Here is a 14,381-nt window from a genome sequence, read left to right as displayed (position 1 = left end):
ATACACAGAATATATATATATATATATATATATACTTTAAATATGTGTGCAAAAAAGTATTAAACAGAAGTAACTGCCAAAATGTATATATATATATACTTAAATATGTATGCATACACAGTATTAAACAGAAATGACTGCTAAATTGTGATCATGAAAGCAGGACTTATCGCCATGAAGTACTGTTTAATATACGTACTGTACAGTGCCAAACATCTTGACACAGACGTGATACTTTCAGTGGGCACATTAATCAGGACAAAACTAATAAACAGGTCTAAAATGCTCTTTATGATCAGGGATAAATCCATGTAGAGGTTAACAGACTTGTAGACATGCAATGCCAGCATTGTGTATACCACATTGTATTTTATAGTATAGCGTACAGTAGGGTACCGCATTGGAAAGATTTGTAACCCTAGCAACAATATTGAGGAAATTTAAGTCACTCAATGTCTTTTTGCAAAAGAAATGTAGATTTGCAAAGATTCAATATCGGTAGGTCCAAATCAATACAAATTTATGACATTAATGATATACTGTTGACCAGTACAATACGTTCCAATTGTTATTTTTTTTTTTTTTGCATATAAAATGAGCGGAAGTTAAAGCCCAGTACTATTTTTCTTCAATTGTTAACTATGAGGTGTGATTGTTTCATGTAAACTTGAGGAATTCCATACTGTCTGTAAACAAAGCACTTGACATCAGAATGTCTCAGCTTCCTTGGCCCCAGTTCTGCTTGTAGCACAATTTCCGTAGAACCATTTTCTTCAGTTGTTTTCTAAAGGGTGGATTAAAGGCGATGTAAATAATAACATTTACAAAGCTGTTGGACATGGCCAACCAAGGCAGTAGGAATTCCACCCAGTGTGGGATGGTATCTGCATCGAGAAATGCACGGCTTAGAGCCAGAAGGGAGTATGGCACCCAAGCCAGGTTAAACATGCCCGTGATAATAACAAAGGTTTGAATGGCCCTGTTGTTTCTGCGAGGGGTCGGTGTAGGGTCGGTGACCTCCCGCTGAGCCTTGATTTGACGCTTGTGTTTATGCGATGTCACAAAGATGGTTCCGTACGCGTACAATATCACAAAATTGGCCGGTAGAAAAATGGCGCATAGAGTCACCATGGTGAATACCCTGTGCTCTGTAAAGTTAACACTGCAAAGGAAAGAGTCGACGTTATAAACAGTGCCCACTAGAGTGTCAGAAAATGTCGGAAGAAACAGGATAAAGACGGACAGCCACATGAGTCCAATGGCGAGCAGTATCCGATCCTTTGTCACGAGAGAGTGGTAGCGTAACGGCTTGACTATGAGAAAGTAACGCTCGATGCTGATGAGAGCTAACGTGAGTATGGAGACGCTGCAGCACGACGCCCCCAGGAACGAGGACAGTTTACACATGGCGTCCCCGTAAGGCCAATACGTCAGACCTATAGAAGAAGGATAAATAGCGAAGGAGGATAAGAACAGTCCCACTCCAAAGTCTGCCAACGCTAGATTCTGCAACAAGAGGTTTGCGTTGTCCTCCCAGGAGAGGGGGCTGTTCAGAATGACGATCGTTTCTGTGTTACCGAGCAGAATGAGAACCGTTGCCACGCTGATGTAAACAGTCTCAGCAATGATGAGTCCAAACGATCGATACAAGAGCACCGGTGAACTGTCTGTTGAATTCATGGCTGGGTTAGAGTATTATCCTGGGGTGTCAGGTTTGCGTATGGTCACATGAAAATTACCATTTGGAGCAATGTTAACCATGTTCGGTGTACCCCAAGCAAGATCAGTTTTGGCCGTGTAATTCCTTCCCTTCTTGTCAGTTACTTTTCTAATCTAAGGCACAAAGTATATCATTCGTGTGGAAATTATTCAAATTCTGGATATTTTGGGGACATTTTTATAGATAAATTTACCATAAATTCATTCAACACTTTTGTTGTTGTTCAACACAATTGTTGCATGATAGGAGCATGAAGGTTAAATTAGAAAATGATTATTAGTCACAGATGACACTCCCCGTTTTGACGATGCTCAGCTTAATGAAATCATTATAAAATTTCCCAAATTTTGAGGAACTTTTGAATTTTTCATAGTAGCCTTTCATTCTCTCCCTCATTGCAAATTTATTCTACGCAATAGAAGTATTTAAGTAGGAAATCACATGTATATGGCCCTATGCATTAATAACAGCATATCTGGAACTTTTAAAGGCATACCAATCCATGGATTGCCCTTTATTATATCAAGGTGGCATATTAATGTAAAAAAAGTGGAAAAATTTCATAAATAACCTAAACCAAAAAAAATAATAAAAAAATCAGAGATTGTTAAATTACTTCCACAGACTGGGTAACAATTGTCAAAAAAGTAACCTAAGGCATCGTAATCAGATTTTCTTGATAAATTTAGTAATAAAGCCTTCTTAGAATCCCCATGAGATGTGGTGAAAGTACCCTATCACATAGGAACATCAACCTTACACTCACAGTAGCTGTCATATCCATGTAAAAACGATCCTTTTAAGCTTTTAACCACCGGAAAGAAGATGCACATTCCCCACCAGAAAAATGAAATATTAAATCATAAACTCTTGGCCTTTTCCAACTTTTTTCCTGAATGTCCTTGACATTTGATCAATTTCAATTCCCTTCTGAAATATGATAAATGCAGTTGCTCTTGTTCAGATCATATTTTTGGCTGGAGAAAAGTCATCATCGTCACCAATCACCAGAATCCATTTAAAAATATTATTTATAGCAAGTATCTTCATTCACAGAAAGACCAAGTGTAGCGGAAAATTGTTTTCTTGGGTGCGACCATGAATTTAAGAGATTTGAGAAGTTCATTCAGACGTGTGTGTTAAAACGACAAATTCGAAACGCATTAAGAAAAAAATGCTGTGGAAAACATGAAAAATGGATGTATCCTTTATCTTCCATGCAAAATATCTCTCTGTCAATATATTAATGTGTAAAACTTGTGGATAACGATTCCAATTCATGAAAAAAAAGTAACTGTTCCGTCCTTCACATGATGCTGCCAAAGTTTTAACTACAGTATATATATTGTGTCATCTCAGAGCACTGCCTTTGTAGTTCTCAATAAATATAGACATTCAAGTGTTTTCATTGTTTACTAAGCTATTAACAATTTGGAGGATGGACTGCAGTAGGGAAGATATTTGATGACTGCTTCTGAAAAGAACTGAGATGCTTATTGCTTTATCGATTTTGCAGGACAAAGTTTTTAACTCAGAAAATAAACTCGGTCAAGGATCAATAGAAATTGAGATTTCATGACGTGAAGATTCATATTTGAATTCCAAAAGGTTTAACTTACTGAGTAAATATGTCTTTTTACTGGATAACTAGAAACTATCATAAAAATTTATCGTAAGCGTGTGGCTGGACAAAGCCATGCCATGTATCAGTTCTGTGTATTATATAATGTTTGCTTACTTGAGGGTTTTTTTTCTCCCTTTTATTCATACTGTACCATATCACGAATGGGGCTTTTCTTACAAAATAACACCTGAATTTATATTTATAACTTTGCCTGCTAAAATGAAACCAAAAATTTGGATTCTAAGAAATTTTTGTCAATTTTATAATGGATTGTGAAAGTCTGCATTTCCTGCAACGAAGGAAATTTTAGTTTATTGGAAGTCACCAAGCACTGAGTTGTCACGACATGTGGTCAATTGTGTCGTTAAAGGCATTGAAGATTCGCCCCAAACCGCTTGCCGCGCTCTGAAAAAGTTAACTTTCTGTTGCTTGCAAGTGAAGATTTCTGCCTGTCGCTACAAAATGCAGACTGTAATGAAACATGATACCTTGTTATCTTTTATCTGGACCTGAGATGTCCATCGCTGCTATGTACACTGTGTTGTGGGTATTGACAGTAGTTGCATGTAGTGACTGTACACTAGTGTCTAATTAACGAAGGTAGCAAGCTGTGTGTGTGTATTTTCTGGGATCGATGGTGGTGTCTAACACTTCTGTTACACCTCATTGGAAACTAGGGCAGATTACCGGCATTAGATGTTTCTTTTTGCCCGAGTCTTCACACCCTTTAATAGACCCATAAAGTGGTCGGCAAGAACATCCTCTACAGCTTGGCTAAATATTAAGCATGGGAACAGTATACATAGCAAGCTGTGCATATGTTGAATAGACAGTGTTTATTTCACACTGTCAATCATCATATGTTTCATTGCCTTACGATTCTGATGACGAAACATGTCATAATCCAGCTTGGCAGATTTCTTGATTTGGGGCGAAACAACTAACTATATTATTGGATAAATGTTGAATTTTAGCTGAAAAGTGGTCTCCTTTTAATATTAAACCAAACGATGATAATTATCGCTTGGTGGTTCGTGTTTAACATATGACTGGCTAGTCATGCAAATTCTGGTTTATCTCATCAAGCCAAGCTGAGCCTGCTGTATTATATCCTTTGTACAGATCAGTTTCATGTGTCCCGTGGGGACACTACATGTACAGTACACCCTGTCATAATATCTCAAACTAAATGATATAAGGAGATAATTAATGGGGAAAAAATGGTTAAAATTTAAACGCTCACCCAATTGTAATTTTTTCAGCTGCCTTGATTGCCGATGATCTGACAGTTAGGTAATGGTACTATTGTTGCTAATTAAGACCGCACTTTCGACAGAAAGTATGCAAATATATGTCACAAAATTGGATCAGTCCAAAATTATGACATCAGTAGCTGTCTAGTTAGGTATTCATGAACATAAGACAACACACTGCATATATTTGCATCTATATAATCTTTTAACCATAAAACAAAAAGGCAAATGAAGTTGTAACTGGAGTTCATGCATTGCTGCAACCATTTTACTTCTAGTGGACAATGCGGCTGGTTTTGTACATTTTATCACCACATTCGTGGTTTATTCGATATACAAACTGCACTGATGTTGAGACGTCATTATGAGTCCATCACAGTAGCCGATCTGTTTTAAGTTTAACATCCGTTAGGAAATTAAGTTGACTCTCTGAGAAGCGGTACCTTGCTTTCATGTTAATGCTTTAGCTGTGATATACTTTAGTGTAAGTAATCCTACTTTATTGAGTAGTCTTCAATTTCCATCTCCATATCGGACATACTTTTATTCCACGCTAAATAAGTGTCACATTAATCATCCTAATAAGTATCAATATCCTGAAAAATCATTACGCAATTGATATTTCATCGCTATATCGTGGGTTAATTATTAAAGTTAGCACTTTCAGATTTTTCAATTACTAATCATATTGATCATATCGGCCTCTACTGTATTACATCTACTTTTTTTTCTCTCAAAATTTCTTAAACTGCAGAATACTAAGCTTCTTCAGTTTGAAAGAAGGTCAAATATGCAGAAAGGTTTTGAAAAATTTATGATGGAAGGTACCAATGTATAACACCACGACCTATTTATAGCTGTTACTTATAGTTGTTTTTTTGGTGATTTAAATTTAATTTGTGATAACTTCTTTGCACAAAATTTCCTTAATCAGAAGATCATGTCATAATTTTTAAAGCATGGTTTGGTCAGTAAGTCCTTCATCAAAGCTTCTCAAGTTTAGGATTTCTACGAGGACCGCCAGATCAAGAAAATTATAAAGCAATGGCCAAAATGAACCAAAGTCTCCTATCAATTCCTATCAATAATTTGAAATTGAGTCAGTCTGCAGGGTTACAGGTTGAGGCTACGGTTGTCTTTACCCAAGGCCTTATTAGGGCATGTATCCTCGATAGGTGCAAGTTTCTTTTTGTTTTGTGATTTTATTTCTATTTTGGCCTGTAAAATACAACTTAATTGTCATCAGAAAACAGTATGTGCGAATGTTCTTAGTATGTAACCATGGAATTCTTGAAAGGATTCATCTTCCAACAGCAGAATATTAGTCCTGATGTTTCATAGTCCAAGAAAGGAGAAAAGTAGCAGTATAGGTCCCTACTCAGTAACTATATCTATATATTCAACTCATTACGATATTATTATAATATATAGATATTATTATATATATATAATTGAAATCGTAGTAAGTTGGAAAATCCAGAAAAGTGAAAAAACTTCCAGCCTCCACTGGGATTCGAACCTGGGCCTCCCGCTTTATATGCGGACACCCTAACCACTAGGTTATGGACGCTGATTGCATGTCCAGAAACCAGTAAGGAAGGTCGTAATTCCACTGTAGGTGTTTGTCACCTGTATCGAACAATACTAGTTCTGTTTTTGGTGACATATTTGTCTTACTCTAGAGATCAAACATGATGCTAACCAACTCGATATAATATGTATGTTAATGTTCATCCATTGTTTTATCCATTCTGATGACTCAACCAAACACTTTCATTTTATCTTCATGCATGTTTACATGTTTAAGTACTAGCAGAGCACTCACTGGATGACAAGCAATAATTTACAGTTGGTTTATATTTCCTGAACAATGTTTTTTTTATTATTAGTATTGCACACATGTTGTCCTTTTGAGGCCATGATAGTCTTACAGACCCGTGTGTAGATTTTCATATTGAGTTGTGGTGTTGCATATGAAGAACTGACCTAATGGTCGGTGTATTAGAATTAATTAGTCCATCAGTCAGTTGATTAAAGGCTCATTTCTCAGAGTGTTAAAGAAATATATACATACTGAAATATGTCTTTTAATGCCTCTATGACATTCACTGTTATTTGTTGTGGGCAGCTTTGTTTACTTTCTAAATTACAAATGAAGCTGATTATCAATCCCATTTCTTGCTTTAAGTTTAAAACATTGTTATTTACAGTTAATGACTATTGAAAGGCTTTTCTGTTTTTTTTTTCTTCTTTTATAATTTTTATAGGGAGAAGAAAGCGACTACCACAGACTTCTTCTAAAGCTCAGGAGTAGTAAATTAGAGGTAAGTTATACATTGCAGTAGTTCACATGCTGAACTCCCCACCCCCCATCCCCTCCCCCCACTCTCCCTCTTCCCTGCTCATTAGGATATCACTTCAATCGTTTTCAGTATTTTATATTCTTCAAGTAAGGTACTGTACGTCATCAGCAGTGTTGAAATCACTGACACAATTAAGTTACTAAATTCTATTGATTTGACTGACAGAAGCATAAATTGAACGCAAATTGACTTGACTTAATAATTGACACAGACTTGACTTACAGTAATAATTGACACAGACTGGATTGACTGTCACTTGAGTTGTTTCAAAGCGAGTGCTCAACTAAAGTAAGAGACTTTAAGAGCAATTGGAAGGAGATTCAAATCTTCGTTTTCTTACAAAGGAACCAAAATTTAATTACTTATTTAGCATTCCAAACAAAGGTACTGTTAGTACTGAGTTAGTGGATGCAAAATACACATTTTTTATTTAAACTGTGAACAGATAGAGGCAATACTGTACTGTACATGCGCATGTAAAGTCATGGAAATCATGTTCATGTAAAATCATGTAAATTAATCATGTAAAATCAAAATCAAGACAGTCCTTGAAATACTGTATACATATCAATGTGTACACAGCAACACAAATATGAACTTGACAAAACTCATTGAACTGTATATTAGTTTGGATGCTGAAAAATTCTTAAAAAATTTGAGACAAATTTGTCAAATTAACGGTACACAACTACTGTATAGACTATACTGTACATATAAAAAGTACAGTAGGCATTATACATGTATGCGCTAAACTAACTCTGGATTGATTCATGGTGGCTAAATTGTCTATTATGAAGTCAAATATTTGTGAGTTTACTTCTGAAAGTACAACAGAGACTAATACAGGATGTCAGACAGTTTTTGTCTTTGTTTCATAATTTGTGCAAAACAAATATATATTCAGTTTCTGATGCTGTACAGCGGAAGAAAAGGCAAATTTATCGGATTTTTGTAACTTTGTAAACGTCAGAAAAACTGGAAATTCATCGGGCAAATTTGCCGCGGTTTGGAAAGGGCAATTAAGCTAAGAAGGTAATTGCATCGATCGTTAAGATGGAGCCAGATTACTCGGATGTTGTTTCATCCGTTTTGTCAATATTTATAAGTTTAATGGTTCAAGGCCAGTAATTTGGGTTGGCTCTATTGATGAAAGAATAATTTGTAGGATAATTACAATAACAACAGTTAAATCAAACTATTATGACTTTTAATACATGCGTGATGAAGAAAAATAAAATTGTAAGTGCATTTAGGTAAGGAATTAAAGCCATCAAGGATTCAATGAAATGAATTGTAAAGTATCATTATTTCATATCAACCAAATCTGAATGCTGCAAGGGGATATACATTACTACTTGATCACAACATTATCCGTGGTTTCTGTGAAAACCACTCGGATGTTAATATTAATAATAATTTTCGCTAATTGTCCCAGCCAATTTAACATATTAATTTGTTTGTAAACCGAGTAATTCACCCCATAAAAAGAAAATAAAGACCGTGTATATAATCTTCATATATAAATATTTATAACTTTGATAGACCTTTTGGGAATGGAACAGTTTCTGTGAATTCTGTGGTTGTACGTATTATTAAACACGTGCTGTAAACCTGAGATGATTGTTTGTGTTATCTCAAGAAAAGTCTTGAAACCATGATGATACAAAAGCTGACTTCAATGTGGTATATTGTTACAGATCGATGTACTTCACTGTACAGTTGCTGCTTTACTTTATAGAACAGTATACTGTAGTACATACAGTATGTGTCATTATAGACTTTTACACTTTGGGGTACATGAGTTTACAAAGCATCCTGATTGTAATGTTGTTATTAATATGAATGATATTATTATTAATGATATGAAATTGCCAAGATCAATCATGTTCCTGTTATGATAGACCTCTTTAGCAAGCTCAGAGTGTTTTCTGAGGGAAATGGTTGTGAATGTTCTGGTTGTAATATGATTGTTTATATTAGTATTATGTGTTTTATTAATCTAATGTGTTTCAGTCTCCAAATATCAGGGCTGAAAATTGTTGCAACCAACCAATTTGTGATACTTGTATATGCATTTTGCAATTTATATAGTGCACACTGAAAAATGTTGTATCACATTTTAGATAAATGTACATTTTGACAGACATCGTTCATGTTTTATCTTTTAGTCAGTCAACATTTATTGACCCAAGCTATAAAGTCAAATAATAGTCACCAATTTGCAAAATTCATCAAGCATTTTGCAGTTGCACACCCTAAAAACAGTTTGTCTCTGACTGAGATGTAAACGTTATTCCCTTCATTTCCTCTCTTATATCTCTATCCTATGCATACATACTCCATGCTAAACTAGCCTACAATACTTGTAACATTTTTGCACTGTGCCCCCCTCTCCAACCCCCCTCCCCCAATGACCCTCTGTAACCCCTCTTATACTGAACCACACTCTCTGATACTTGTTACTGAACTTGGATGGTCAGAACTTTTAAAAAAATAATGGAAGCAACAATAAGGCCCTTAATAATAATATACATTGTTGTCTTCCATAATAAAGTTGGCCTTATATTGTTGTCAACCAGATCATTCAAAGCTACATAGATCGTGGAATAACAAATTTCTCTTCGATCAGTTATGCCACAAACCAAGAGTGAATGTTTCCTATTGAATGAACATATCTAAATTCAAGATTGTGGTTGACCAGTTTTGGCTGTACAAAACCTGCTATGCATCTTTGCACTGTTTGCATATATACTGTATATATTGCAATTTGTCCATGTTGCATTTATAGCATTTTGTGGTTCGTTGCCAGATATATCTTATCCTGCAGTATGCAGTGATACCTAGTGCCATAATTCACATCTAAGAAACACTGATTTTTGGCATTCAACCATAGTGCTTTAGTTTATTGCTAAATTCTAAACCAAATGGTGTGCATTCAACCGGTATAAAAATTGACGCAGTGAAGTTCACAGCTTTGTAATGACAGAAAAGATGATTGTCCTGTGACTCTTTGATGAAAGTGTTGTTCTGACCTATAATAAAATGTTGGTATCTGTTGACATTTGCAAAAGCAAACACTTTCCTGTGATGTTGGACCACTAATGCAATATGGTAGTCCTGGTGGTCCAAAAGGATAGTCCTGGTGAACATATTTGTTTTGGCTGATGATAAAAATTAGAAACATAAACATATTAAAAACATATATATCCTTAGAAGCATTATCCTGTTGAAAACTTGCATTTCTAAATTCCAGTGTATGTTTTTGAGGTGGTAAGATTTGAAATTGACATGTTTTGTACCCAAAGTGAACTTGAGGGAGAAATATGTGTGATGTCATAGATGAAGATCTCTAAACAAATTTCTTTGATGTGTTTCTTTATAAAAAACATCCGTACAATCTGACTTCCTTCTTCAAAATTGGTGTGCATTAATGTTCATATGAATGCACTGCAATTATTGGGTCTTGATACTGTAGCGTCACATTTCTTAAGGCAAACTTTGTCCTAACTATGACGTGAAAAATAACAGAAAAACCCCAACATTTTTGCTGTCAGTGAGCAACTATGACATCACATACATTTGCTTCAATTGCACTAGTCTTATGGTACAAGCTTGTGACAAGTCCAACTATCAATATTTTTACAAATTTATGCAATGTAGGAATTACATACAAATATCACAGGATATTTACAGTGTAGGCTTATGATTGTGTTTTTTTTTTTTTCGTTAGTCAAATATAAATTTCCTCTGGACTGTCGTCCTTTGAAGCTTAGTTACATTGCAAGAAAAGCATTTGACAAACACAAGTACCTGTTTGTTCCGTCTCTTGTATGACTCACGTACAGTAATGTATATAGATATCATGTTCTGTTGATAACTTGCATTTTATTTCTGTTTGATGTTGGTTTACATATAGATAGCGTCATTTTAGGAGACATTTTATATGCCGTAATATTTGTACATTTTAGTCACAGACTCCCCCCCCCCCCATCCCTCCCCTTCCTTTTTTGCTGTGGTCATAGGCTTATAGAGATAATTTCCTATTACAATTCAAATTCATTTTCATTCAAATTCTTAACTTGTCCAACAATGAGATGCTATACTCACCATAATGTGCTAATGGTATGAATATTACAAAACAAATATGTTAACTGCAGATAAAAATACAAAATACAGAAAAAATCCAAAGGGTATGCTTTATCAACAGAGTGAGAACAATAAACAAATATGTATGAGGGGAAAAATTTGAGACAATCAAACAAAATGAAAGAAAAGAATTATGACAAATTTAAATTGCAAAGAGTTTCAGTTGTTGTGTATAATTCCTTCCCAAAAAACCTGACTATTTTCTTTTTCTTCTTCTTCTTCATGTTTGAATCTAGAATGAAGTATTGTTGAATTTGCTGAATCAACTCCAAGATGCTGCCATCCTCATTACAAGCCAATGTGAAAGTCTGGTGGTGACTATTCTGGTAAATATTTTGCATCTTTCATGCACCTCCTTGTATTAGATACAGATACAAAGGATGTATATTAATAATACACCCATAAAGTCACAGATTGAATGTTTAATTTCAGAAAAATGACAATCTTACCAGCCTTGACGCTGTGGGGCATATAATCCTAACACGTCCCCAAAAACAAAAGAAAAGGCAGCCCAGGTTTTAACAGGTTTTGGTGTAAACAAGAACTAGTCTTGCGGAAACTTAAGTTCTTGTTGATTGGTTTCATATTTTGATTAACTTGGTCACTAGCCGAGATAACAGCCTTGCTGTTTTTTTTTCCAGTGTCTTTCATATGTTAACCTTCCCTACTGTTATGTTAGTTTTGTATTAATCTTGTACAATCATGGGAGAAATAAATTTGAAAATTGCAATTACTCAAAGCAAGAAGAGGTATTAAGGAAGACAAGGACAGTTTCCTGAATTGCGTAGGTCAAAGGGCAGGTCTAAGTTAGCAGTACATTAGAGAAGAGCATAAGTAAGAAGATATCACTCACTGTGCATAATGTCTGTTTGGCCCCAAATTTTTTCGGACCCAATTTTTTTGGGGTGGACTCAATTTTTTTGGACCCACATTTTGTTTGACCTAATTTGTTTTGGGGGACCCAACTTTTTTAGAGTCCAAAAATAGTTTGCTCATAAAAATATTTTGGTCCAAAAAATGTTTGGTCTGAAAAAAAATTGGTCCGAAAACATGTTTTAAGGTTTTGGGTCCAAAAAAATTGGGTCCAAAAAAGAATGGGTCCCAAAAAATTGGGTACGAAAAAATGTTGGTAAAAAAAAATTGTCGGAACATAGAGACGTCGGAACATAGAGATGTAACCGTCTCACAAGTACTGGTACAGTAGGTCAATTCCTACCCAGTAGTGGTTGTTCTATTCAGTAAGAGTACAGATCCCATCTTTTCTGTCTAGATGCAAGTTACAGTCTAATGCAAATTATATGTCATTTTAATTTTCTTTTTCCTTGTGCTTCTATAGCATCTACAATGGGCACATTACGATGCTGAATTACAGCAAGAATATATGAAGCTATTGGTCAAACTCGCATCTGCCCAGCCTACATATCTTCATCATATCGTGCAGATGTTAGCTTCATCATTTTCTCCTGAGACTATACTGAAGCAATCACAAGGGTCAGGTGGGACATTTTTTCCTTCTTCTTCTAAGATTGCCTTAAATCGAGCAGCTCCCTTGTGCATATTGTTAGAAGTGAATCAGATGACGACCTTTCGCACAGGTCATGCCCAATCATACAGCTACCTTATGCGGTCGGTCATGCCCAATCATACAGGTTCCTAATGCACAGGTCATGCCCAATCAGGAAGCTACCTAGTGCACAGGTCATGCCCAATCAGGCAGCTACAGTACCTAGTGCACAGGTCATACTCAATCAGGCAGCTTCCTAGTGCACAGGTCATACTCAATCAGGCAGCTACCTAGTGCACAGGTCATGCCCAATCAGGCAGCTACAGTACCTAGTGCACAGGTCATACTCAATCAGGCAGCTACCTAGTACACAGGTCAAGACCAATCAGGCAGTTCCCTACTGCACAGGTCATACCCAATCAGGCAGCTACGTAGTGCACAGGTCACACCCAATTAGGCAGCTACCTAGTGCACCGGTCATACCCAATCATACAGCTACCTAGTGCACAGGTCAAGACCAATCAGGCAGCTACCTAGTGCACAGGTCAAGACCAATCAGGCAGTTCCCTACTGCACAGGTCATACCCAATCATACAGCTACCTAGTGCACAGGTCATGCCCAATCAGGCAGCTACCTTTGTGCACAGGTCATACCCAATCAGGCAGCTACCTGTTGCACAGGTCAAGACCAAACAGGCAGCTAAAGTACCTAGTGCACAGGTCATGCCCAATCAGGCAGCTACCTAGTGCACAGGTCATACCCAATCAGGCAGCTACCTAGTGCACAGGTCATGCCCAATCAGGCAGCTACCTAGTGCATAGGTCATGCCCAATCAGGCAGATTCAGTACCTACTGCACAGGTCATGCCCCATCAGACAGCTACATTCCTACTACATAGGTCATGCCCAATCATACAGCTACCTAATGCACAGGTCATGCCCAATCAGGCAGCTACCTAGTGCATAGGTCATGCCCAATCAGGCAGCTACCTAGTGCACAGGTCATGCCCAATCAGGCAGCTACCTAGTGCATAGGTCATGCCCAGTCAGGCAGCTTCAGTACCTACTGCACAGGTCATGCCCCATTAGACAGCTACGTTCCTACTACATAGGTCATGCCCAATCATACAGCTACCTAATGCACAGGTTGTGCCCTATCAGGCAGCTACTGTACCTAGTGCACAGTTCATGCCCCATCAGACAGCTACATTCCTACTACATAGGTCATGCCCAATCATACAGCTACCTAATGCACAGGTCATGCCCAATCAGACAGCTACCTAGTGCACAGGTTGTGCCATCAGGCAGCTACATTCCTACTACACAGTTCATGTCCAATCAGGCAGTTTCAGTACCTAGTGCACAGGGCATGCCCAATCAGACAGCTACAGTTCCTAGTGCATAGGGCATGCCCAATCAGACAGAGCTACCTAGTGCATCGATTGTGCCACCTTAAATAGGCAGCTCTCATGTGTATTTACGAGCCAATCAGGTCAATCCTCCTTGTGTGTGCAGTATTTAGTAGTCCATTCTGTTAGCTTGTTAGTAATTTGTTATTTCAAAAGTTGAATGTAAAGTGAAAGTTCCTCATCCCTGTTTGGATATAGAGTTATGATTGCTGTATAGTTTTATTTGTGATTGAATTTTCTAGACTCTGCAGGTATTCTGTTTCATAGACTACCAGGCTAGAGCAAGCCTGGAAGGTCACTAACACTGGTTTGACAATGTGGACTCTGTCAGATTGTATGTGCACAGTACCAGGAAGTTTGTT

At 36.8% G+C, this 14,381-nt stretch overlaps 2 protein-coding genes across 10 annotated transcripts in view; one reads left to right on the top strand and one right to left on the bottom strand.

Annotated features, from left to right (window-relative positions):
• LOC139959523 (RNA polymerase I-specific transcription initiation factor RRN3-like) overlaps positions 1 to 14,381 on the top strand; it is a 62,254-nt gene that overhangs the window by 23,595 nt on the left and 24,278 nt on the right. For all 9 annotated transcript variants that reach the window (XM_071957217.1, XM_071957213.1, XM_071957216.1 and 6 more), the window contains exons 3-5: positions 6,865 to 6,921; positions 11,343 to 11,432; positions 12,443 to 12,602. In XM_071957217.1, coding sequence (XP_071813318.1) covers positions 6,865 to 6,921; positions 11,343 to 11,432; positions 12,443 to 12,602 — 307 coding nt within the window. The remainder of the gene's footprint in view (positions 1 to 6,864; positions 6,922 to 11,342; positions 11,433 to 12,442; positions 12,603 to 14,381) is intronic.
• Positions 92 to 4,881, bottom strand: LOC139960216 (G-protein coupled receptor 52-like). The gene has a single exon (XM_071958406.1). The coding sequence runs from the start codon at positions 1,678 to 1,680 to the stop codon at positions 718 to 720; it is 963 nt and encodes a 320-aa protein (XP_071814507.1). The 5' UTR covers positions 1,681 to 4,881; the 3' UTR covers positions 92 to 717.

The sequence above is a fragment of the Apostichopus japonicus genome, chromosome 19 (assembly GCF_037975245.1).
Source record: "Apostichopus japonicus isolate 1M-3 chromosome 19, ASM3797524v1, whole genome shotgun sequence".
NCBI classification, from domain to species: Eukaryota; Metazoa; Echinodermata; class Holothuroidea; order Aspidochirotida; family Stichopodidae; genus Apostichopus; species Apostichopus japonicus.
The sequence above is the reverse complement of the archived record's forward strand: the minus strand, read 5'-3'. Positions and strand labels throughout refer to the sequence as shown.

Coding starts and splice junctions, on each gene's coding strand:
- LOC139960216 (XM_071958406.1), bottom strand. CDS start 1,680: ATGAATTCAACAGACAGTTCACCGGTGCTCTTGTATCGATCGTTTGGA.